At 42.5% G+C, this 25,425-nt stretch overlaps 1 protein-coding gene across 1 annotated transcript in view; it reads right to left on the bottom strand.

The window, feature by feature from the left end:
- Positions 1-8,342: 8,342 nt before the first annotated feature.
- The window catches only part of SLX4IP (SLX4 interacting protein), a 210,782-nt gene continuing 193,699 nt past the window's right edge, over positions 8,343-25,425 (bottom strand). Inside the window, exons 7-8 of the mRNA XM_053926902.1 lie at positions 12,102-12,202; positions 8,343-10,815 (exon numbers count right to left, since the gene is read on the bottom strand). Coding sequence (XP_053782877.1) covers positions 10,230-10,815; positions 12,102-12,202 — 687 coding nt within the window. The 3' untranslated portion in view covers positions 8,343-10,229. The remainder of the gene's footprint in view (positions 10,816-12,101; positions 12,203-25,425) is intronic.

Here is a 25,425-nt window from a genome sequence, read left to right as displayed (position 1 = left end):
CACCCACATTGAATGGCTTGGAAAAAACCTGTCCTAGAGACAGAGACGTAAACCCTGCAAGTTCGGGACGTGAACAATCAGATACTCTCAGGGGGCACTTTCTGGCTTAGCAGGGATGTTTTTTGGAGTGCTTTTCAAAGAATCCACAGCTTAAAACAGAAAGGAAGAGCAGCGACTGAAACAGTTACAGGTTTGCACAAAACTAAGGCAAATGTGTCTGCAACGGAAAGGAAAGGGAGTGACAGGAGTGTGGGGGGCGGGGGCCGGGCCTCACCACAACCTCCAGCTTTCCCCACAGCCATGGATCTGTTATTCCTGTTTCCTGTGAGTTCTCAGTCCAACACTCAGCAGAAGAGGTCCTGAACGTTTCCTCAGGGCGTGCTGTGTCCACATGGGCCCGGCCAGCCGCCAGGCAGTGTGTGCCCAGTGCTCAAGGGCATGCACTCTGGAGCCAGACTTCCTTGATTCCAATCGCAGCTCTTCCTTCCCAGTTCCCGGGGTTGGTAGTTTCTGCCTGCGGGTCACCCAAGTTCTGGGCTGGGGAGTCACAGACCTGGATTTTGGGCTCTGCCACTTACTAACTTGGGAAAGTTTCCGAAATCCTTTGCGTCTCAGTTTCCTCATCTGTGAAATCATGATAGTGAACACGTGCTGCAGTTAGTAATCATGAAAAGGCCTGCAGGAAGAAAGTGCTGCCCTCAGCATTGCTCCAAGCATCCTGTGATAGGATATAGAGTCCACTGAAAGAGTAAGGAATCCAGCTAGATTCCAATGACAGTGCGTGCTCTTGCCATCACACTGGGCTGTGAGAGAAGGGCTGAGGGCTGTTGGATCTGGTGCTAGATGGAATCCCAAAGTAGCCTCTAAAGATTCTTGACCGCTGGTTATTTGCTCAAACATGAATCCAGGTGGTCTGAAAACAGGGAGATTATCCATGTGGGGTGGACCTGATCACGGGAGCGCTTTGAAAGCAGAGTTTTCTCTGGCTGATCAGAGAGAGATTCAGGACTAGGGAGGTTTCTCCGTTATTCAGAGGCAGGAACCAGTGGCAGGGACCAGAGAACAGCCTCTGGGAGCTGAGTGAACTCCCCAGGCTACCACCAGCAGGACAGTGGGGCCCACAGGAACTGAATTTTGCCAACAACCTGAGGGAGCTTGGAAGTGGATCTTTCGCTGGTTAAGCCTCCAGATGAGGATACAGGTGGCTGATACCTCAATTTCAGCCTTGTGAGACCTAAGCAGAGGACCCAGCTAAACAGTGTCAGAAACTGTTCCACAACTAATCTGCATTGATGGTAATTTGTTACGCAGGAACAGCAAATTTACACAGGCCTCTTCTAAAAGGAGTCTTATCAGGCTATGTCATGTCTAGGTGCTATATTTGGTTTTGACTCTACAGATCGTTGGCTTTTTCCCAGATCAATTAATTACGTGCCTCTTACCAGCGTAGCAGGAGCTCATTCAAGACAAGCCTGAACTATAGAATCGCAAGAAAACCTGGTGCCCAATTAAACTCTGCAACAGTGCGTGGTCTGTGAGTGTAGATGGCTCTCTAAAACCTCTAAATAATAATACAACATAGTTCTTTCTTCCATATCCTCCTGAGTTTTGTAAAATTAGGGCTGAATGAGGTATGCTCAGGTGTCTGGCCTAAAGGATTCCAGGACACAGTCTTGGGCCAGTTCTTAATCCTTATGAAACATGTTTGACTCCTGTTTTTTTGATGAGGTTTTCAGTGGGTTGACTACTTTGTCATCTCCCCCTCCACACCCTCAGCAGCCTTTGTCTATGAAGAAGTTACCTCCTTGGCTTTCCTTACTGCACAATAGCCACTTCCTCTGGACCCAGGAACTACATAAATGTCAAGCTCCACTTTCTCTCCTACCATCTCCTCTCTCCTAGGCTCATCCTCCTATGATGGGCAGCTGGCCTAGGTGGATATGCACAGCTAGTGTCAAAAAGTTAAGGATTCTCTCAAGTTCAGTGGGCTTTTCTAAAATACTACCAGAATCTGGACTTAGACCTGCGAAATATGTGGAACAATAAATAGCCAGGACCCAGAACATTATTTTGATAAACGGGTACTAAGAAATACTATCTTCAAGAGAAAGCAAGGCCAATTTGATAAAGACAATTCACAGATGGATGGACAGTTTGCTTGTAGACATTTGAGGTGAGATCCAGAAGGGTCTTGCAGCTGGAGATTTTTAGTATCAAAATAAGAACCCCAATGGTAGATTCCCCGAATCTCTGACATGGAGAGCTCTTCCTCCCAGAGGTGCTTTCACATTGTCTGGGCACTTGTCACTGGGGAGCTATTCGAGGGTGCTTTTCTAGATGCTCCTGGCTCTGCCCGGGGTCCCCACTCTTCTCTGGTTGGTCACTGAGTTGAGCAGAAGGCACGGGGAAAAGGATCGCCAGGGAAGCATTTTAAGAGGAATATTCACATCAAACTCTTTCACAAGCCCGGTTCACTCTGCCAACATTACAGGAAGGTCTTTCCAGGCTCATTACTGGGGCACCTCCCGAACGCCCAGCCCAATCTGCCACATCAAGGCTGGAGGTCGCTTTCATTTACCATTTTACCTTCTCCCTCTGACAACAGGAATGGATGGCTGGTATTATTCCTCCCCGGCACCCACAGTGGGTTTGGGAAAGAGCCCTCTGCATTCTTCTCACCAGCTGAGCACGTTAAGGAGGAAGTGAAAAGGCCTGAAGAGCCACTGGGCCTAGAAAAATTCCCAGTCAATCCATCACCTGCCTCTTCTGCAGGAGGGCTTGCCAGTCCGTTCCATAGTTCCAGGGGCAGGTGGAGAGGGCTGCAAGCTGTGTCTGTCTGTGAGTCTGTGTGTCCATGTGTGCTAGTGTGAGTGTGTATGTGTGTGCCTGCGTGCGCTCATCTAAGCACAGAGACAGGACTAGTAATAGAAGAGCCGGTGAGAGGGCGTGGGAGCCTGAGAACTTATTTATAAAAGCTCTTCTGCCCTAAAGCAAGTCAAACTCCCTGCTGAGGAGCTGCTTTTTCTTCCTCCCTTTTGAGTCTTGTGTGCTGAGCTGACCTCTCCCCGGCAGAGGTCAGCGCTCTGCTCACCCTGTGTGCACTCGGCCTTCTGGGGCTCGATTGCCTTAGAAGCCTGAAGAGGAGAGAATTCTTCGGCTCTAATTTCTGAGAGAAAAGCTGTAGTAAATCTCATGGAAAAGCTGGTCTTTTTTTTTTTTTTTTAAAGAAATATATACATTATGATCTTTTGGGAACTGTAGAAAACATGAAACTGTACATCACCAGAGTCCCTCCCACAGTCTACTGCACCCCCTAAAATAAATCAGGCTGGGGAATGAATGAGGTCTTAAGAAATGTAACTGAACTTAAAATACAAGGTCAGCATCTCATCCTAGGTAATCCTTTGGAGGATGAGAAATTCTCCTGATTTTTCCCACAGGGTTATTTCAGATGTGCTTTCTGAGCCAAACTATTTTAAAAGCATTCATTCTTCCACTGCTCTGCCAAATGTGAATTTGAGATTCACATGCACTTTTTGAGAGCTTATTAATGATATTAATGATCATGGATCAAAGGCAAACCCCAGACAATTATTTAGGTGCTTTAAAAACTCATCTTCTGTGGGAGGGAAACAATTTCTCAGTGCTGCCAAAGATGAAGCTGCGGGCTGATGTGATGCGTCTAAAGCAACATTACTGACTAGAGGGGCCTTAAAGGAGAAAGCAAAATACATCTCTTTGTATGTTTAAAATATACGGTTATTGATACCATGCCACCAAAACCTTTCCTATTCAGAAAGCAGGTACACTTCTGATTTGCAGGAAGCCCCTCTCCTAAAGGATTCTCAGCTCTTAGCGGGTCCTGCCTCTTTTAACACCCAGTATTTAGACACACACCCCCTATATTTTTAAACAATAATTCTTAACTATGGCTTTTCATGAGGATCATTATTTAAGGATCTTTTAAAATTACCCACACCCAGGCCATTATCTGAAGGATTCTGATGTAAGTAGAAAATACCCAGGTAATTCCAATGTGTGGTCAGTTCAAGAACCTGTTTTAACACAGATGGAGAAATTAATGCATGGGAGTTATGTCTTTACCTCAGGACTCTATAGAGCCAAGTGTGGCAGTTAAAATATGATTGACAAAGGAAGAAACTGAGGCCCACGACATTAAATGACTTGTCTCAAAACACACAAACCAATCAATGGCAAAACAGCAGTTGGACGCAGGGTGTGAGCTGGTAGCACCATGCCATCTTTTAGTCTCTGGGTCCCCAGCCCAGGCTCAGGCCCAGGCCCAGGGCAGTGCCTCTTTCCTGTGGGCGAGGCCGCACAGCACGCCGCCACAGCCGAAACACAAGGAAATGGGCTTTGCTTCATCCAATGCTGCGGTTCTCAGCATTTCACGCACAGCTATTCAAGTGTATTATTCCAACCTGATACTGAAATGCTTCTGAAAAATTATGTACAGGGCCCAAGGGAAAATATATTTACAAGCAACCAGAGAGGCCTGGGATCCTGTCATAAAAGGCAGTGTAGAGAGTCGGCCCAGGACTTCGTTCAGTGCTGAATAAGGACTAGGTCCACTTAGAAAATGGAAATGAATCCACTTGGGAAACGTCAAGATTCTCTGGAAAGGAATCAAGGTCGCATTCTTTAACCCCTCACAAGAGGAGCCTATCTGAGCTCACAATTGGGAGCAGAAGTGGGAAATATCTGCACTGTGAAGACCACCCCCAAACCCTACAGGCCAATTTAATCACAGCGTCCCACACAGGTTTTTCAAGCCTGCATCTTTAGGACCAATTATTCAAATGCAGAGCTCTTTTGATTATTTTAACACAGCATTCAAAACCTCAGAATTGCTTCGAGGAGGAAAGAAAAAGTCTCTCACAAACAACATGATTTTAAACAGTGTGCTCAGGAAAGGGCACTTTAGATGTACCTTCCTTGGGGTTAATTCACTTGTTCTTAAGGAAAGTGATACACACACTAATTTGATTTTTTAAACAACTTTTCTTTTTATTCATAGAACAGGTTCATTTCCACTACATACTATTTTCATCCTCTAGGCATGTACAACTGTTTAAACAGTTTAAACAAATGAGAGGATAGGGCCAACGTTTAAACTGAGCTCTCTTGGTGATTACTACAGTATTTAACTTAAATTTTTTTTAAAATTTATTGACTTTAAAGAGAAAGGAAGAGGGAGATGGAGGGAGGGAAGGTGAGAAAGACAGACAGACATCAACTGGTTGCCTCCTGGTCCGGGACTGACAGGGGATCGAAACTGCAACCTAGGTCTGTACCTGCCTGGGGACCAAACCGGCGAGCTTTCAGTGCACAGGACCACGCTGCAGCCAACCGAGCCTCACGGGCCAGGGCTGGCTCCCTAACTTGACTGAAGAAAGTTATTCTGGGGATCTGACAAATCCACACCTGCAGTCTCCTGATCAGATTCTTTGGAGTCAAATGTAAGGCTTTATTGATATTTGCTTAATTAAAGAATTAAAATTTTTGATAAGTAATTACAATGGCAATTATAAGGTAACACATGGTAATATGCTGCATAATGATACTTATTGTATTTAAATGCAAATAATTTCAAGCCCAGTACTGAGTAGTTCTTGACAATTAAAGGCAGTAATTTCACACACTCAAGTCCCCTCTGTTAAGCTACCCACTGAGAGTTGTTCCTGGCCCAGTTAAATAAATACAGAAACCAAATTAGAGGGAGTTCAGCAGATTTCTGAGGATTTCATTATTTAATTAAGTTGTAATACCATAATATATATGGTTAGACTTGTGTTCTGAGTAATTAGCTGAGCTTCATTTTATAATGCTTAATTTATTTTGTACTAAGGAAGGCTTTAAACCATTTACCAGAAATCAGCTTAATTTTGATTTTTTACTTGCTCCAACGTGTTTCAATTCATTACTGTTTCAAGAAAAAGGAATGAACTCTCTCGTGTTACCAAGCATGGACATTTCCTCAAAGGAGACAAAAAGAAGTTGAAATGACTTCCACATTCAAGTCACAGCAGGCTGCATGGAGAATTTTTGGCGGTTCGGAAAGCCACTTGTTACCTCAGAAGGAGGGCCACTCACTGGAATTTTTTGGAAACATTATAGTGGGGCCTGCCAAGAGGAACTCAAGGAAGCTACAGACAGTGACACGGTGGTCCCAGGCCATTCTCCTGGCACAGAGGTGTCCTTCCCTTCCCTGCTCTGCCCTCCAAGCTCTCTCTGAGATCAAAGGCCACCAGTATGTACAATTCATGAGAAGTCCAAATGTGATGCCAGAAGCAAACAACTGTGATCTCACTGTTGTCCCCCAAATCTATCTTGAGATATCTCATTCAGAGAATAACTATATTCTCTCTAATTCAAACTATAGAGGGTTGTTGTGACCCTTGCTTTTTATAAAATGAGAAACATTTTCCTACTTTTTCCATATTAAATAAGTGAGCAAAAAAGCTGCAGCACTCACTCCTCTCTCACCAAATGTTTGCTCCTTTGCATTTCACAATTTATATGTGTAAGTGGCTGACAGTTAACCTCCAGTGGGAAAGAAAAGAAAAATGTGTAAGAAAAATCACACTGACTGTTCTCAGACATTTCTGGTTAAATGACGAAAAATGAACAAACATAACATAGCAAAACCCAGTCTATTAAAAAGTCATTTGAAAGCCCACAGAGGTGACTTAGAAGCTACAACACTGAGAGAGTCAGGGAGTTCAAAGTTGTGACATTAATCAAAGTGGATCCACATTTCTTCTAAGATCATCAGAATCACTGGGATTTGACTATGCATTTATTTTAGGTTATTAAGTAAGTGGATGAAGAACTTGTTTATTTTTGACTAAGTATATTGACAGGATCTCAGAGTTTTCAATTGCTGAATTACTAAGATTATTTAAAAATATCAAAACATACACCGGTCCCAGCAGTAGGGAACTCTTCATTTCCCACCTAATAAGCAACAACAAAACCATCCCCCTGCCAGCCATTTTCCCTTTTGTACTTCCAAATATCCAAGGAATCACATAACGACTCAAATAACAAGAGATCCAGGGGTGTTTCAGACACGTGGAAAGAAAATGCTTAAAGGCAAAATTCCTCAAACACATGCCATGGTGCAGAAGAGGAGAGCTGTTCCGTCCGGTAATCCTGCTAAAATCCCATGTGCAGGATGGCTGGGAAAAGACCGAATCAATCTGCAACCAATGGTACTATTTTTCCCTCTTATATCACAGTAATCATTATTTCCACAAATATACAAAAGTCGAATGCCAAGACTTTTCTTGAAAGAAAATCATTATAAGAATTGGCTTCAACCATCAGGCCCAGGTTAAGTAATGAAATACAAATTTCTTGTAAAAAAAACCTTCCCCTATTGCCTCCAGTTCAAACCTCACCTTCCAGTTCTGCAGCAGGCAGCAGCTAATGCTCAGGAATGGCTGTCTTTATTGTAGACTCTTCCAGGACACTTAGTGTTGGCTTGTCACCTGGATTATTTGTATTTAAACTGTTCCAATACCTGTTTCTGTTTAAGAAGATTCAATGACACACAGCGGCCCTGTCTTCAGTGAAGAGCACACCTAGAATACTGCCCATTCTAAGAGAGGGGCCTGCATGGGCCACAGAAATCCACGTTCTACCACTTCCTCAGGATATTTCCATTCTGTGTGGTCGACCCCTACTGGGTGAGCAGAATTTTGCTGGGCTTCCTCTTCTCCTATAGAATCTTTTCACTGGAATCAGTTGGAGGTAAGAAAAAAGCTACGAGGGAAAAGGAAATGATACCAGTGGGCAAAGCCATGTTCCTAGCTGGGGTGGTGAGGCTGGGACCAGGAAGGGGACAGGTCTCCAGACAGGGTTTGGAACATCAAAGGAATAGTATGTACCTTCATGGGCAGGTATGGTAACCAAGACTGAACTTCATGACCTAAAATGCTGCCATGGAATATGGCTGCTGCTTAACGAGTCTTACACTACAATATAAGAAACCACTAATTAGTCTTACGTAGGAACTTACACTGTTTCCATATTCTTATATTTTGTTGGGCTTTTTCTGGTTTATTTTTCTGCTAACTTCAACACTTTCAGGAATACAATTGATTTTCCTTGTTAAAAGGGACGTGCTACTTCAAAGGACCACCCATTGTTGACCAGAGATATAACTGATGCGTGGCCTTTGAAGACGATTTCTTCCTATTTTAGATTGAAACTGAGGTAAGGAAATCTTTATGGGTATCCATCCAAAATAAGTCATTGCTATGATTCACTGTGTGGCATTTCAGCAAGCCCACTAGAGACAAGGCCACTGGGTGACACTGCAAATCTCAGACTCCTGCTTTAAATTTAAATGGCCCGTGAAGCCTCTCAAATGGGAAACTGGAAACTCTGGCCACCAAGTTCCCCCTGGGTTCTAGTCCATCCTGAGTCTAACCAAATTCTCAGAGGTAGGGACAGGGATAGGCCTGAGCTATAAGCAAGAGCAAGCCTCTGCCATGCTTTCCAGTGCTGGGCCAAATGACTGGTATATGTGAAAGGACTGCCATTCTTATGGTAAGTAACAGCTCTCTGGGTGCTGTGCCTACCATACTTAAGAACCTCAGAACAGAGTGACTCATACACTGAATTCACATGCTTTACAAATTTGAGGGAACACAAGGGTGTATGTGTCCATATGTGGCCCCAGCTGGTAAGCCAGACTGGAGGAAATAAACACTAGAGAGTGTCCAGTTATTATGGTGGGTCTCGAACTTGAGTATGTTTCAGAATCACCCGGTTTCTCATTCAGTAGGTCTGGGGTGGGGCCCAAACTCTACATTTCTAACACATTTTCACATGATGATGCTGGTGCAGGAGAATAATTTATGCCTGCAACTCAACTGCAGCACTGTGGCACCGTCTTTACATGGCCATTGCATGGTCTGCACAGACATGTGCCCAGGAGACACATGATTGCTTTCTTCATGCAGTTCTTCATGAATGGTGTTGTCCCTGACAAAGTGAATGGATGTTTATCATTAAAATAATTTTCTGAAGACAGTGATAAAGTATGATGAGAAAGTAGCAATGTTGTTAGAACAGACATACAAGGTCTGTCTGGAAAAAGTACAGCCACTGTTAATATAACAAGAACAGTTCGTGTAACATCAATGTAACAAGCAGCCAAGGAGAGTGGACTGGAATGCCCATGCATGAACAATGACGACTTCACTGTACTAGTCAGTGGGGGCATCACTGAGTGAGCATGTGTACTGTGTGGCCATCACATTCAAAATGACTGAGTGAGTACAACAATGGATCTGCATCAGATTTTGTGTTAAGCTTGAACATTCCTCTGCGGAAACTATTCAGATGATTCAGAAGCTGCAGCTATGGGCTACTGGTGATTGGCAGCTTCATCATGACAATGCATCTGCTCATGCATCACGTATTGTGCAGTTTGGCAAAACATCAAATCACCCAGGTGACTCAGCCCCCCTACAGCCCAGATTTGGTGCCCTGTGACTTCTGGCTTTTCCCCAAACTAAAATCACCTTTGAAAGGGAAGAGATTTCAGACCATGCATGAATTCAGGAAAATATGACTGGGCAGCTGATGGTGATTGGGAGAACTATGTGAGGTCCCAAGGTGCCTACTCTGAAGGGGATCCAGGCATTACTGTCTTATGTACGATGTTTCTTATATCTTGTATCTTCTTCGATAAATGTCTCTTTTTTGCATATTACATGGATGGATACTTTCTGGACAGACCTTGTATGGGCTCCTGAAGGTGATTGCTTTGAAAGCTAACCCTAACACAGAGACATATTTTTCTATTTAAAAAAAGTCATTCTAGTTCCTTTGAAATCACACCATCTATACACCCTTCTCATTTTTCATAGGTTTGGCCACTATATCTCTCAACCTCAACTTTGCAATCCTCCTTAGTAAGTTAGTGGCCTCTTCCCTATTTCTTCCTGTTCTTGGTTGGGCTGCCATGAATTGTAGCTAACCTTTCAATGTCTGTGGCTGAGCCAGTTTGCTCTGCTTGCTCTGGCTTATTTTTCATAAGATGTCTGGAGGAGAGATTTTCCAAAACATGCAACTCAATTTTTTTTATTGTTGTTCAAGTACAGTTCTCTCCATTTCCTCCCCATCCCCCATCCCGGCCATCTCCACTTCCCACCCTAGATCCTACCCCCCTTTGGTTTTTGTCCGTGTGTCCTTTATACAAAAACATGCAACTCTTCATTAGACATGGTTTTCGCCAAATCTTGTTTCAAAAGTAACCCTGGATCTGACAGCTCTGAAGTTGGTAAAACTCTGACAGCTTTGCTTTTTTCCACTATTATTTCTCTCGGGACTAATCGATCACTTCCAAAAGAAACTCTCTTGTGGTGGTCGAAGTCTTCCACAGAGCCGCAGTTCCTGAGTTTCTGTTGTGTTCTGGCCCCTCGTGGACTTTGTTTTGGACGTGGTGATGCTGACTCACATCTCCAGACAGGGCTCCTGCTTAGAAGCCCTGTCTCTAACCACTCCCCAGGATGAGGTTTTTGCTGGCTGCTAGCGTCTTCTGGCTGGGCCTGATGAACATTTTCCAGCTTTTGAGCAGGAAGCCCCCAGTGGCTCTCAGCTGCCTTTATGTAATCCTGTGCTTGTCCTGTGGCCTCCAGTGGGGCACTGGATGAAGCCGGACTATCACCTCTTCTCACTGCCATCTCTGCACTCACTGAGTCACTAGATGTTCCCACAGAGTCCCTGCTGCTCTGTGATTTGCTCACGATGCTGCTTTTTGTTTCAGCTCTTTTCACACTAAAAAAAAAAAAATTTTTTTGTAATGCTGTAATGTCATGGTTTCCTCCAAATTCCCCTTACCACATCTCCTACACCTGGAAAAAGAAAGCATGCACTACGCTCCCTTTTCCCTATCTCCCTGGCAGATCTAGAAAAATCCCCCAGTGTATGTTTAAATGCAGACTGTTTCAAGAAATAGCAGTCACATTTTCCAGTACACTGGGATACACCAGGGAATACTCTATTTACTGATCATTTCATTAGTGGAGTTCATATTTTAACAAAGACAGACAAGCATTCATTTCAGATGTTAAGGGTCAACTTGATACATTGATTTTCATCCCCAGAAGTACATGCTCAAATACATCCAAAGCAGAAGCTGTATTTATGTATCTCTGTGTGTACGTGTACAAGAACATGCACAGAGATACACACACTCTCTATTTGTAAGTAAAGAATAATCTTCTAGAATGTCTCTTAGGCCATTTCAAGGTATTATTCAAATATAATCACCATTTAGTTGGTGTCAGGCTTGTTCATTAACTATTGGAAATAGGATTCAGTTAACACAACTTGAAATATTCTGGGAAAAATTCCAGAGAATATGCAAGAAAAGAAAGTAGAAACACAGCAGACACAAGAGTGTGTACATACGTGCACATGCGTGCACACACACAAACCCTTTTTCTACAGCATATACAGCAGTTAATGTAAACTTTGCTCTGGCTGAAAATTACTCTTGAGGGGCAAGATAAACATGGGAAGATTTAGAAACTAGAGACTTTGACTTAGGTGTATATTTACAGGCTCGTGAATGTCAAGAAATTTCTTAAACCACCAAACTCAAAACAATGAAGCTGAAATATTTATTTTTTACAGGCTTTAGTCTGGAAAGAAATACATAGATTCATGTTCTTACTATTGCTATCAGGGCCATGAGGATTACCATAGTTATATTAGGGCCAGAACAAGTGTCTTAGAAAAGAAATGTATTTTTTGAGATCTGTCTGTAGTCATTCTGAAAGTTGTATGAAACACACCACCAACAGGTGCTTTTCATCTTCAAAGTGCTTGTAATTAAGTGCTCCTTGCAACACACCTGTGAAGCAAGGACTTGACTCCTGTTGTCCAGAAGCAAGAGAAAGAGAGGAAGGTGGAAGAACAAGTATGTGTCTTGAGGTAGGCTCAGTGCCAGGGGGGTTGTGATTAAGTTCCATGTACTTTTGTTGAATTCTAGATTTCTTGTTATGTATCCAAATGTATAGGCAGTCAAAAAAGAGAAAAAGGAAACACATTGGACCTACATTTCTTTCAGAGCATTTCTCTTGAGCTTTGCACTGGGAGGAAGTGGACTCTCTGCGCACTCAGCAAAATAATCAGACACTCCATGGACAGGTCTTTCCGTCTACTCAAAAAGATAACAAAGGTTTGAACAGAAAAATCTATTAGCTGAACATGACAAAACAGTGATACTCTCAATGTCCCAGTGAACAGATTTATTTTTGTGAGGACGAGATGAAACTGCTTAGTGTTAGGCATTTTATTTCTTTTAAATCTAGAGCTTTTTGGTAAATTGTCACATCCCAGCCCACACACTTCATACATTAATATGCGGCACGAATGTATACAAGACTGTGATGGAAAAGATGGTGATTCCAAACCACCTGGGGACTCTTGGCCAACATGTGGTATCTCTGAGGTCCAGACTGTGCCAAAGCCCAGACTCTTGAAGCCAGGCAGCAGCATGTTTGTGAGTTATGATCTTTCAGAGACCTGGTGGTACAGTGGTCCGTGCCCTGGCTATCCCAAGAATTCTCCATAATTCCTCTTATTACAAAAATACAGAACATGGCCTTTGCAATACTCAAGCATGCATCAAGTGTTAAGCCTTCTCATACTGATACTTTAAAAGCTGGAGTTTGAGAATCTTGGCTACTAAAAACCTGGGAATTTTTTTTTTCTTAAATGAACAAGCATTACCACGGTTTTATATAATTCATAGATTATCTGTCTACCTAGCCTTACATGTTCTTGTGAAGACATCATTAGGAAGTAATTATAAAACATAAAAACCTCCCAACCTTCACCGATATTGACCCATTTCATTCTTTGGAATTGTTTCCTTTTTGTTAGCAAAGGGATAGTCCAGACAAAGTATTAACCTCTCTCATTTTCCAGGACACCAAGTACCTTTCTCCATCAAATTCCACAGTAAAATGTTGCTGCCACAGGAACAGTTGCTTTAGACTTACACCGGAATTAACAATAGCCCCACGGGAGAGCCAGCAGTGTGCCTGGGTGTCCCCCATCCCATCGCTGCCCTGCCTGTGGTTTTAGACACTGACCAGTGTTACCCAAAGTCATATCCAGTTACAACCTACATGAGTTTTAAGAGTTAGTGAAGGAAATGTTACAGGTTTTATTGGGTGATACTGCATTTTGATGCCTCTCCCTTTCCCCCCTCTAAGACTTACTAGTTGACCAAAAAGAGTTACAGTTGAAAAGTTAAATGAGAGCGATTGAGAGAGATTGAGATTTATGTGTGAAACACTTCTAAACATGCCCTATAAGTACAGTAGATTTCCCCCTCACAACCACACCCTGTAAGTGCTGTATTTTCAGAGCTGAACAATTAACATAAGGAGCATGAGTCAGGCTTTGAACAACTCTGTGGGAACCAGAAAGCCTTTTGCTATTAGGAATGATGTAAACTCCCCAAGGCTGGAAGAAGTCCACAATGGAAGGCAGCCGGGGTCATAAATAACAATGGATGCTGTGGAGACCACAGAGAGTAGGATGCCTGTGACAGTGACACTTCTAATCTCATATTGGATTCAATCAAGACCCTTATTTATTTATTTTTAAACTCAAAGAGTACTATGTATTTCCTATGGGAACTTCAAAAACTTCTTTAAGACACAGGCCGATCCACTCTCATCCCAAATTCCTCTGACAACAAACAATGGGGGAAAGGTCCTTGGAGGAAAAAGGACAACAGAAAATGTGACAGAGTGACAGAAAGAAATGTCCAGTTCAAAAAGTGCAAAACCTGTGACTTCGTTTTCAAAAAAAGAAAAAGAAAAGAGAAAGAATAAAGAAAAAAGGCAATGCGGGGTCTCCTGCTCACAAATTAAAACCACATTTGGCAATTTGTTGAAGGAGGCATATTTACATTTGTATGGAGACTGGGTGGGCAGGAAAAAAAAGATTAGACTCCTTCTTCAGCCCTTGAACTGTCAGATCTCATTAGAAATCTCTCATTCTTACATTTCTAGGGTCAATTCAGTACCCTTTGTCGCTAAATCACAGCCACTGGTGCCCCTCGAACAAGTTCTCCAGAGGAAGCAGCTACCACCTGGGAATGGGATTTCCCAAGGGAGTCATCCTGATTACTAATGGCTTCTCACATACAGCATCAAAGTGCAATCCATGGCTTATCCAGAGGCAAAACTCTCAGGTGCAGACAGTGTGTGCTGGGGTTTCAAGTGTCTCTCAGGCATACCTGGATGACACTACTCCTTTTTAGACTCTGCCCTGATATCTTCTGCAAAGAATACAGAAAACTCAACATAATTAAAAAGGTTACCAGTTGGCCATCCAACATCCAGAGTGAGTGGCCCATGGGTATTTAAGAAATAGGTGAACCAAGATGACCTTTTTGGACCTATGCAAATGATTCTTGTCTGAGTCTGCCAAGGAATAAAATTCTGAAAATATCATTTCCTGGTCACCTGCCCTGCTCCCCAATTTATTAATTTTTATTTTTGGTAATACTTTGAGGATTTTAGTTATAAAACTTTCCACTTGTAAAAAGTGTCTAGATATAATTCCAGCACAAAACAGAACAGAAATAAGGCAAGGCCACCAGCCCCAGAAGGAATCTAATATAGGCGGATACCCTCCTTGGCTTGAACAAACCAGGCAGGCTGCCAGATAAGGGGTCAGGTCTTATCCCCGCTCCTGGGGATGCTCTGGAGACCATAGGGGTACCCTGCGTCAAGGACAGCCAAAGCTCATGTGTCCCAGTACAGGTCCAAGGGGGAGGTTGAGTACGTTAGAGTCTGAGTATGATGATGGCTAACATTACCCCAATGCTATTTGGTCTGATGTGGGAAACACATTTTAAATTTCTGGACACAAGGGACTGCAAAGACAGCCATTAACAGAATTAGCTGGGCAACTAAGACTCACTTCCTGCCTCTAGTCAGAGAATGAGCTAGACTGAAATGTAGTTATAAATACTGGTTAATATTCAGGTTATGAAGGCAAGTTGAAGCTGTGGATAAATCCAGGCATTGAGTCCATAGTTACTTATTGAATATGGTTTTTTTTAACAGAACATTAATGGATTAATGTGGGATAGGGAGAGAAACTGGCCTAGAAAGACATAAAAAGCACCAGCTCTTGAGTTTATTACCTCTTTAAGGAGTCTGTAAAACATAGCTGGGATTCCCAAAGGCTAGTGAGAAGACTGGCTATCAGAGAGATTCAGTATTAGAAGCACCGAGGGAGGTTTTCAAAAGTATAGATTCCAAGGCCCCATCCCTGGAAGTTCTAATTCACAAAATCTGGGGTGGGGTTAGGAGATCTATATGTAGGTGCCCAGGTAATTCAAGAACTGCTGGTACACATGAAACAATACTCAACAGAGCAGAGAAACATAAACAAATGTAAGCTGGTATACTGAGGCAACTTTTGCAAAGTGTAGTCATTATCTCAGGCATCAAAATCTAGTGTGGGGGGCGGGGCTTGTTCAAAAATGTTCTCGATTCTCTCCCAGGATCTACTGTGTTTGCATCTCTGGGGGTGGGGTCATCAGGGTATGTGCATTTTAGGCAAGCGCCTCAGTGATTCTGATACCCAGCAGAATTAATAAACTTCTGTCCTAAAGGAGCAAGGAATTGGTAACTGAGCAGAGTCCAGCAGAATCACTGAACTCTGTACCAGGTGTGGTTTTGTATTTTTTTTAGAGACTCATTTATTTTGAGAAGGGAGCGGAGGGAGGACGAGAGGCTAATACAGCTGGGATTCCCAAAGGCTAGTAAGAAGACTGGCTTGAGAGGCAACATCGATGGGTTGCCTTTTGTGCACACCCTGACCTGGGACCAGACCTGCAACCCAGGCCTGTTGCCCTGACTGGGAATCAAAAAGGAGACCTTTCACTTGTGGGATGACACCCAAGCAACTGAGCCGCACAGGCCAGGGCTGTACTAGGCATTGTTTGAAGACCTTGTGGGAAAGGACATGGACCCATAGAATTCATCTTTGCTCTCATGAAGACTCCATCCCAATGGGGGAGACAAGAAACAAGCATATGTTAGGTGATGTTATTAAGAAATACAAACCTCTAAGGGGTCATAGCAGCACTGTTTTAGACATGATAGTCAGGGAAGGCTGTGATAAACAAGATGAGCTTTACCCAGAAACATGAGTGGAGAACAAGCCATGTAAAAATATAGACAAGAGCATTTCAGGCAGGGAGAAGCATAAGCACTGAGCTCTGAGAACAAACACTGCCTGGAAGCGGGGAGAAACAGGAAAGCAAGTCAGAGGAAGGGGTCAGTGAGCAGGTAAGAGGGGAGGGGCGTGTGTGTGTGCGTGTATGTGTGTGTACCTGTGTGCACATTGGTGGTGGTTGGGGCAACAAATAGTGTATAGTTTTTTTTTAAGGATGGCATACTTTATTGTGAGGAAGTTTATTCTTCTCTGGAAGTTTCCAAGAAGAAATGGGATTGAACATTTTAAATGGATCATCTTGGCTAAGAAAACAATCCCATTCACAACTTGCAAAAAAAGGGTGACTTCCAGCCAAGAGGGAGGCATGGGTAGACACACTGCCTCCTTGCACAACCAAAAGACAGACAACAAATTTAAAAACAAAAAACAACCAGAACTGTCAGAAAATTGAACTGTATGGAAGTCTGACAATCAAGGAGTTAAAAAGGACACATTCATCCAGTCTGGTAGGAGGGGTAGAGACAGGAAGCTGGGCGGAGAGGACTCTCAGCAAGGAAGAAGCTGAAAGACGGGGTGGGCAAGGCAGTGGCTGGTGGACTGGACGGTCCCTATTCACGTGCAGATAAACTGGAAGGAACAACTGGGGATCAAGACAGACCGAGCAACCCAGGGTTCCAGTGCAGGGAAATAAAGCCTCAAAACCTCTGACTGAAAACACCTGTAGGGGTTGAGGCAGCAGTGGGAGAAACTCCCAGCCTCTCAGGAGAGTTTGTTGGAGAGACCCACAGGGTCCTGGACCGAACACAAACCCGCCCACCCAGGAATCAACACCAGAAGGGCCCAATTTGATTGTGGGTAGTGGGGGAAGTCACTGAAAACCGGCAGAGAACAGAGCAAGTGGTACTGTTCCCTCTCAGATCCCTCCCCCACATACAGTCACAAAGCACCAACATGGGTTGCCCTGCCCTGGTGAACACCTAAGGCTCTGCCCCTTACTACATAACAGGTGCGCTGAAATAAAAAAAAAAAATGGCCCAAACCAAAGAACAGACCGAAGCTCCAGAAAAATACAACTTAGTGACGGAGAGATAGCCAACCTATCAGATGCACAGTTCAAAACACTGGTAATCAGGATGCTCACAGAAATAGTTGAATATGGTCGCAAAATAGAGGAAAAGGTGAAGGCTATGAAAAGTGAAATAAAGGAAAATGTACAGGGAACGAACACTGAAGGGAAGGAAACTGGGACTCAAATCAACGGTGTGGACCAGAAAGAAGAAAGAAACACTCAACCAGAACAGAATGAAGAAACAAGAATTCAAAAAACTGAGGAGAGGCTTAGGAACCTCCGGGGAAACTTTAAACGTTTCAACATCCAAATCATAGGGGTGCCAGAAGGAGATGAGGAAGAGCAAGAAATTGAAAACTTACTTGAACAAATAATGAAGGAGAACTTCCCCAATCTGGCAAAGGAAATAGACTTCAAGGAAGTCCAGGAAACTCAGAGAGTCCCAAAGAAGTTGGACCCAAGGAAGCATACATCAAGACACATAATTAAATTACTCAAGATTAAAGAGGAGGAGAGAATCTTAAAAGCAGCAAGAGTAGAGACAGTTTCCTAAAAGGAGTTCCCATAAGACTATCAGCTGATTTCTCAAAAGAAACCTTATAGGTGAGAAGGGGCTGGAAAGAAGTATTCCAAGTCATGAAAAGCAAGGACCTACATCCAAGATTACTGTATCCAGCAAAGCTATCATTTACAATAGAAGGGCAGATAAAGTGCTTTCTAGATAAGGTCAAGTTAAAGGAGTTCATCATAACCCAGCCCTTATTATATGAAATGTTAAAGGGACTTACCTAAGAAAAAAAAGATAAAAAATATAAAGAGTAAAATGACAGCAAACTCATAGCTATTAACAACTGAACCTAAAACAAAAACAAAAGACACAAACAAAAACAAGCAAACAACTAGAACAGGAACAGAATCACAGAAATGGAGATCACATGGAGGGTTATCAGCAGGGAGTGGGAGGGGGAGAGAGGAGGAAAAGGTATAGGGAATAAGTAGCATAAATGGTTATAAGTACAAAATAGACAGGGGGAGGGTAAGAATAGTATAGGAAATGTAGAAGCTGAAGAACTTATATGTATGACCCATGGACATGAACTAAAGGTGGGGAATGCAGGTGGGAGGGGGTGTGAAGGGTGGAGGGCAATTAAGGGGGGGAAATGGGACACTTTAATAGCATAATCAATAAAATACATTTAAAAAAACATCTAGGAATAAATCTAACTGAAGATGTAAACGACTTATGCTCAGAAAATTATAAGAACCTGAAGAAAAAAATTGAAGAAGATACAAATAAGTGGAAGCACGTACCATGTTCATGGATAGGAAGAATTAACATCATTCAAATGTCATACAATCTCAAGCAATCTATTGATTGCACACAGTTACTCTCAAGATACCAATGGCATATTTCACAGAACTAGACCAAATACTTCAAACATTTATATGGAACCACAAAAGACCCTGAATAATCTCAGTAACCTTGAGAAAAAAGACAAAGTTGGAGGAATCACACTACCTGATATCAAAAAATACTACAAGGCCATAGTAATCAAAATAGCTTGGTACTGGCATAAAAACAGATTCATAGAGATCAATGGAACAGAACAGAGAACCCAGAAATAAACCCATAGCTTTATGGTCAATTAATATTTGACAAAGGAGGAAAGGACATACAATGGAGTAAATATAGTCAATTCAATAAATGGTGTTGGGAATATTGGACAGATATGTGCAAAAAGATGAAACTAGACCACTTTCTTTATAAAAAAGAAATTTTTAGCCCTGGCTGATGTGGCTCAGTGGACTGAGCATCAGACTGCAAAGCAAAAGGTCACCAGTTTGATTTCCAGTCACAGCACATGCCTGGGTTGCGGGCCAGGTCCCGGGTAGGGGGCATGTGAGGGACAACCTCACACTGATGTTTCCCTTACTCTCTTTCTCTCTCCCTTCCACTTTCTCTCAAAACAAATAAATAAAATCTTTAAAAAAATAAAAAAGAAATTTTTAACTTTATTTATTTTAGAGAGAAGGGAAGGAAGGGAGAAAAAGAGGGAGAGAAACATCAACTGGTTGCCTCTTGCACGGACCTCAACTGGGGACAAGGCCCACAAACAAGGCATGTGCCCTGACTGGGAACTGAACCACCAACCTTTGGCTTTGTGTGACAATGCTCAACCCACTGAGCCATGTTGGCCAGGGCTAGACCACCTTCTTACACCATATATAAGAATAAACTCAAATTGGATTAAAGATTTAAATGTTAGACTTGTAATCATAAAAATACTAGAAGGAAACATAGGCAGTAAAACCTTGGACATTTCTTGTAGCAATATTTTTTTTCTGACCTATCACCCTGGGCAAGGGAAACAAAAGAAAAAAAATAAACAAATGGTTTTGCATCAAACTAAAAAGTTTTGCACAGCAAAGCAATCCATCACCAAAATGAAAAGACAACCCACAAAATGGGAGAACATATTCATCAAGGATATATCTGGTAAGTGGTTAATATAAAAATTTATAAAGAACCTAAAAGAGTCAACACCAAAACAAACACACAAACAAACAACCCCAAACAATCCAATTAAAAAATGGGCAAAGGACCTGAATAGATATTTCTCCAAAGAGGACATACAGATGTCCAACAGATATATGAAAAGATGCTCAATGTCATTAATCATCAGAGAAATTAAAATTAAAACCACAGTGAGATATCACCTCACATTACTCAGAATGGCTAATGGCTAACAGTAATAAATCAACAAACAACAAGTGATGGTGAGGATGTGGAGAAAGGGGAACCCTTTTGCACTACTGGTAGGACTGCAGACTGGTGCAGTCACTGTGAAAGGCAGCATGGAGTTACCTCAAAAAATTAAAAACAGAACTGCCTTATTACCCAGCAATTCCACTTCTGGGAACTTATCTGAAGAAACCCAAAACATTAATTTGAAAGAGCATAAGCACCCCTATGATCACTGCAGCTTTATTTATAATAGCCAAGATTTGAAAGCAGCCCAAGTGCCCATCCAGCAGATGAGTGGATAAAACAACTATGGTACACTTACACAATGGAATACTACTTGGCCATAAAAAGGAAGAAAATTTTACCATTGTGACAACACGAATGGACCTGGAGAACATTATGCTAAGTGAAATAAGCCAGTCAGAGAAAGCCAAATACCATATGACTTCACTCATGTGTAGAATCTAATGAACGAACTGAGCTAACAAGCAAAGCAGAGACAGACTGAGAGAGCAGGCTAACAGCTCTGGGTTGGGGTTGGGGTTGTGGTTGTGGTTAGGGAGTACAGAGATCAAGGAAAAATGAAAAAGAACTCATGGACATGGACAATAGTGTGGTGATTGTAGGAAAGAGGGGGGTATAAGGGGAAGAACCATAATGGAAAAATAAAAGAAAAAAACCCACAATGAGGTATCACCTCATACATAGTAAATGGCTATCATCAATAGATCAATAAGCAACAAGTCTTGGCGAGGATGTGAAGAAAGGGAACTCTGGGGCTCTGCTGGTGGGAGTGCAGACCGGTACAACCGCTGTGGAGAACAGTATGGAGTTATCCCAAAAAATTAAAAATGGAACTGCCTTATGACCCAGTAATGCCACTTCTGGGAATATATTTGAAGAAACCTGGAAGACTAATTTGAAAGAATATATGCACCCCTATGTTCACTGCAGTGTAATTTACAATAGTCAAGATTTGGAAGCAGCCCCAGTGCCTGTCAGTAGATTAGTGGATAAAACAGCTATGGCACATTTACACAATGGAATACTACTCAGCCATAAAAAAGAAGGAAATCTTACCTTTTGTGATAGCATGGGTGAACCTGGAGAGCATTATGCTAAGTGAAATAAGCCAGTCAGAGAAAGACAAATACCATATGACTTCACTCATGTGTAGAATCTAGTGAACAAAATAAACTAACAAATGAAATAAAACAGACTCATAGAGAAGAGACTGAAAGCTGTCAGGGGGGAGGGGTGTTGTGGTGCTGGGTGAAAAAGTGAAGGGATTTAGGAAAAGGAAAAATAAAACCTAATAGACAAGGACAACAGGATGGTGTTTACCAAAGGGAAAGGCGGTGTGGGGGGGCTGGCGGTATGGAGGAGGTAGAAGAGGGTAAAAGGGGAAATAAATGATGGCGGAAGGAGGCTTGACTTGGAGTGGTAAATCTACAATATACAGATGATGCATTATAGGATTGTATACCTGAAACCCATATAATTTTATTAGCCAATGTCACCCCAATAAATTCAATAAAAAAGAAAAAGAAGGATTATCTTGGGTTCAGTAGAAGGACAAGGTGGAAGCAGAGAGACCAGTAATAAGGCTACTGCAATATTCCACTCAGAGATGACGGGTCTTGCAAGAGGCGGAGAAGTGGTTAAATTAGAAATAAAATTTGAAGGGAGACCCAAAAGAATGTACTGATAGATTAAAATGAGAGATAAGAGGGGAAAAAGTCAAGGATTACTGCAACTTTTATGGTTTTATTTGGAAGTACACCAATACAGGAAGTAGAGGGGGAGGCATAGGCTTGGGGAAGAAGAACCAAGAAATCCCTTTTAGGTATGTACACTCTAAGAGTCCTCCTGGATATCCATGTGGAGAGGCTGCGCAGGCAGTTAAGATACAGGTTGCAGGAAGAGAGAGGTCTGGGCTGCAGACACAAAGCTGGGAAGTCCACAGAGATGATATTTAAAGGTATCGGTCAAAATGAGCTACACTAGGGTGTCCGGATTAGAAAAAAAGTTGGGAATGAGGATAACTCAGGAAAGGACACCATGAGGAAAGAGAAAAGTCAAGATAACAGGATGTCCCTAGAGCCCAGGGAAGAAAATGCTTCACTGAAAGTGACAACTATGACAAATGCTGTTGACTGGTTAGAAGTGAAACTGATGAGTAGAAGGTGACTTGACAAAAGCTGTTTTTGGTGAAGTGTTGCAACCTGAGCTCACCTGGGATGGTTTCAAGAGCAAAGCACAGAAAGGAGACCAGAACAATCCAGTAAAAATGTATCATGAGTGGTACATGTAACTGTAAATTTTACATAGACCCACTAAAAACGTAAAAGGAAACTGGTGAAATTAAATTTCAATAACATATTATTTAACTCGATATATTAAATCTCATTATCATAAAATGTAATCAGTAAAAAATATTGAGAAGTTTTATATTTTTATACTAAGTCTTTCAAATCTGGTGTGTATTCTACACTTATGCTACATCATTTCTAACTTGCCGCATTTCAAATGCTCCACAGCCAAATGTGCCAAATGGCTACAGTGTTGGCCAGCACAGGTCTAGGCAACACCTTTGAAGGGTTTGCAGTAAAAAGGAGCAGAGTTATGGGATGGGAGCTGGATTGGAGGAGGTGGTTAATGGAGGGTGAGTTAGTGATGACTCTGGAACAGGCATATTTGGAGAGATGTGATCAGCTACTGTGTGCCAACCTCTGACTGTGTGTCAGGCACTGTTTCATATATTTACCAATGTCACCTTCAAAAGAAGTTGGTGAAGCAGGTGATAATATTATTACACCCCAGGGACGTGATTCAACATGGGCACACAGCATGGGTGACAATGCCACTACTCATCCGACAGACATGGCTCCTTCTGGGAAAATCTTGCCGTCTGCTCTGAAGCTCTTGGCTGCAGGCCCTGGGACGTCAACATGAGTCTAGGTTGCAACAGAAGAGGGGCAGATCCTTGGGGCCATGGCATCAGGCTGCTGGTCACTCTAAGAGCCCTGAGCGTGCACCACGATGACAGCTCACCCCACCCACGCCGCCTGCCAGTGTCGTGCTCCTAGAGCCCTCAGAGCCACAGATGGAAGGCTGGGCAGGAACTAACCCACCAAACTCTTGTTTCCAGGACTGTGGAACATGCTGCCTGATAAGAGGGCAATAAAGCGAGAAGGGGGACAAAGCTCTTTAATGCTAATTAAGATTTTTCTCACAGTAGTACTTAATGTAGTAATGACTGTGGTACTCTCCGCCCTTACCTTCTGAGAGTTGAATCTATTTTCTCGTGGTCATGTACATGAGTTTCTTCTCTGCTTTATTCAAGTAAAATTAGTTAATAACTCACCCTAAGTATTTTAAAAGGAGGTAGTTCATAGCAGAATATTAGAATACACAGTTAGGTCATGTTCTAAACATTACTGTTTCTGAATTTCTTGTGATCACCTCTGCTGAGAATGTTATACCCAGAGTGGATCAAATCAGGTGAACACTTGGAGGTTGAGAGGTGAAGCACAGAGGCAAAGGGGAGGGAGGAAAGGTCTGGCACTGCTTGACTGCTTGTCCCAGAGCCAGTTTCTCATCCCCCTGAGGTGTGGTTTCTCATCTACCTGTCAGGATTGTTTGGGAAATTTAAATGGAGGGAGGTAGATGAAGCACACCTTGGAAGCTGGAACGCACTGAACACATTTTCTTGACGTTACTGGAAAAGAAAACCTGATGCCTATACAAACCATTTGGGGTTTTTACAAAGGCAAAGAATGCCTTGCACCTGTAGGGAACTTACATGATTGAAGTCCTCCCCTCCCATCTCATCGGAGTCTTATTGAGTATTCGGCAGACAGGCATTGTCTCTATTTGACAGACTGAGAAGAAGGAGGCCTAATAGACTAAATGTCCAGGGCAGCATAGTTAGCTAGAGGCAGAACTGGGCTGTTCAGAAGGCCTGGCCCCTGTGCAGTGTTCTCTCCACTGTTCTCTGTGGGTCATTGCTGTCACGATTAGAGATGGAGGTGTAGAAAGAGTACAGGACCCTGAGTCGTCCCTGGGTTCTTGGTTCCAGGTACCTCTTGGCCACTACCTCACTGTGAGATCTGGATAAGCCATTTATCTTCTCTAAACATCAGTTTCCTCATCTATGAGAAAAACGGATGGTACTAATATCTTGGTAGTGGACACTCATTCACTTTCTGAAAATACTCAGATTTTCTTCTAGGGAATCATGTGCCCACTGTATATCCAATGTCCATGCTTTCAGGAGGCCTTGTCTCCATGTCTAACTCCAGGAGTGGGCCTGTGACCCAGTCCAGGCCAATCAGAGTGCAGAACTCATGAGCTGCAAAGAGATGTATGAACTACAGGCAGCCTGGGAAGAGGCCTGCTCTCTGTTCCCATAGACCTGGAGCTGCCAGGAACAACTACCACATTCAGGCTGAGAATGAAGCCAACACAGTAAAAGGCAGAACCAAAAGACGGTGAGAAAGAGTCTTAATGATAGTCTTTGTGCCTCTGATCAAGCCATACCTGAATCTTGAACTTTTCAGGCACATGAAACCAAAACCTTCATTTTTTGCTAAGCCATGTATACAAATTTTTATTTATTGATTTGGGAGAGAGAGGAAGAGAAAGAGAGAGAAACGTCGATTTGTTGTTCCACTTATTTATGCCTTCAGCGACTGATTCTTGTGTGTGTCCTGACCGTGATCAAACCCTCAACCTTGGCATACTGGGACAATGCTCTAACCAACTTCGCTAGCCATCCAGGGCCTTGCTAAGCCAGTCTGAGTTGGCCTTCCTGTCCCTTGAAAACTAAAAGGTTCAAGACTGATACAATCTCTTCTCAGATTTGTTGCACTGAATAAGTTATTGTATGCAACAGCCCTCTATAAACAACAAAGGTCTTTTGCAAACAATAAGAGCAGAGTAAAAGTAATATGTTATCAGCTCACTTGAGGGCCAAAAATAATAAAATATAAAGCTGGAACTACTTTCAATTCTTTATGACTTTATGTTAAGGCAAAAAGAAAGTTATTCTTGAATGTTAGTGTAGTGCTTAATGATTTCAGGAGCATCAGCATTCTGAAATGTGATGAACGGTTGAGTTCCTTATACAAAAGCAGCCCAAGTAGAGCAAGAAATATGACAATGACCAGAACGTTAGACCATGATGCAAGGTGACCACATATAAGCCACACATCTTAAAATGAGGAAGAAGTCTCTCCCATATTTCACTTCTAATATTTTCTTAAATTACTTGATAATAAATTAAGGAATTGGAAAGTGTTAAACAGGTGGGATAGAGTAGTTATGAACAATTACAGGAAAAGAAATACATATG

Source organism: Desmodus rotundus, chromosome 6 (assembly GCF_022682495.2).
Source record: "Desmodus rotundus isolate HL8 chromosome 6, HLdesRot8A.1, whole genome shotgun sequence".
NCBI lineage: Eukaryota > Metazoa > Chordata > Mammalia > Chiroptera > Phyllostomidae > Desmodus > Desmodus rotundus.
The sequence above is the reverse complement of the archived record's forward strand: the minus strand, read 5'-3'. Positions and strand labels throughout refer to the sequence as shown.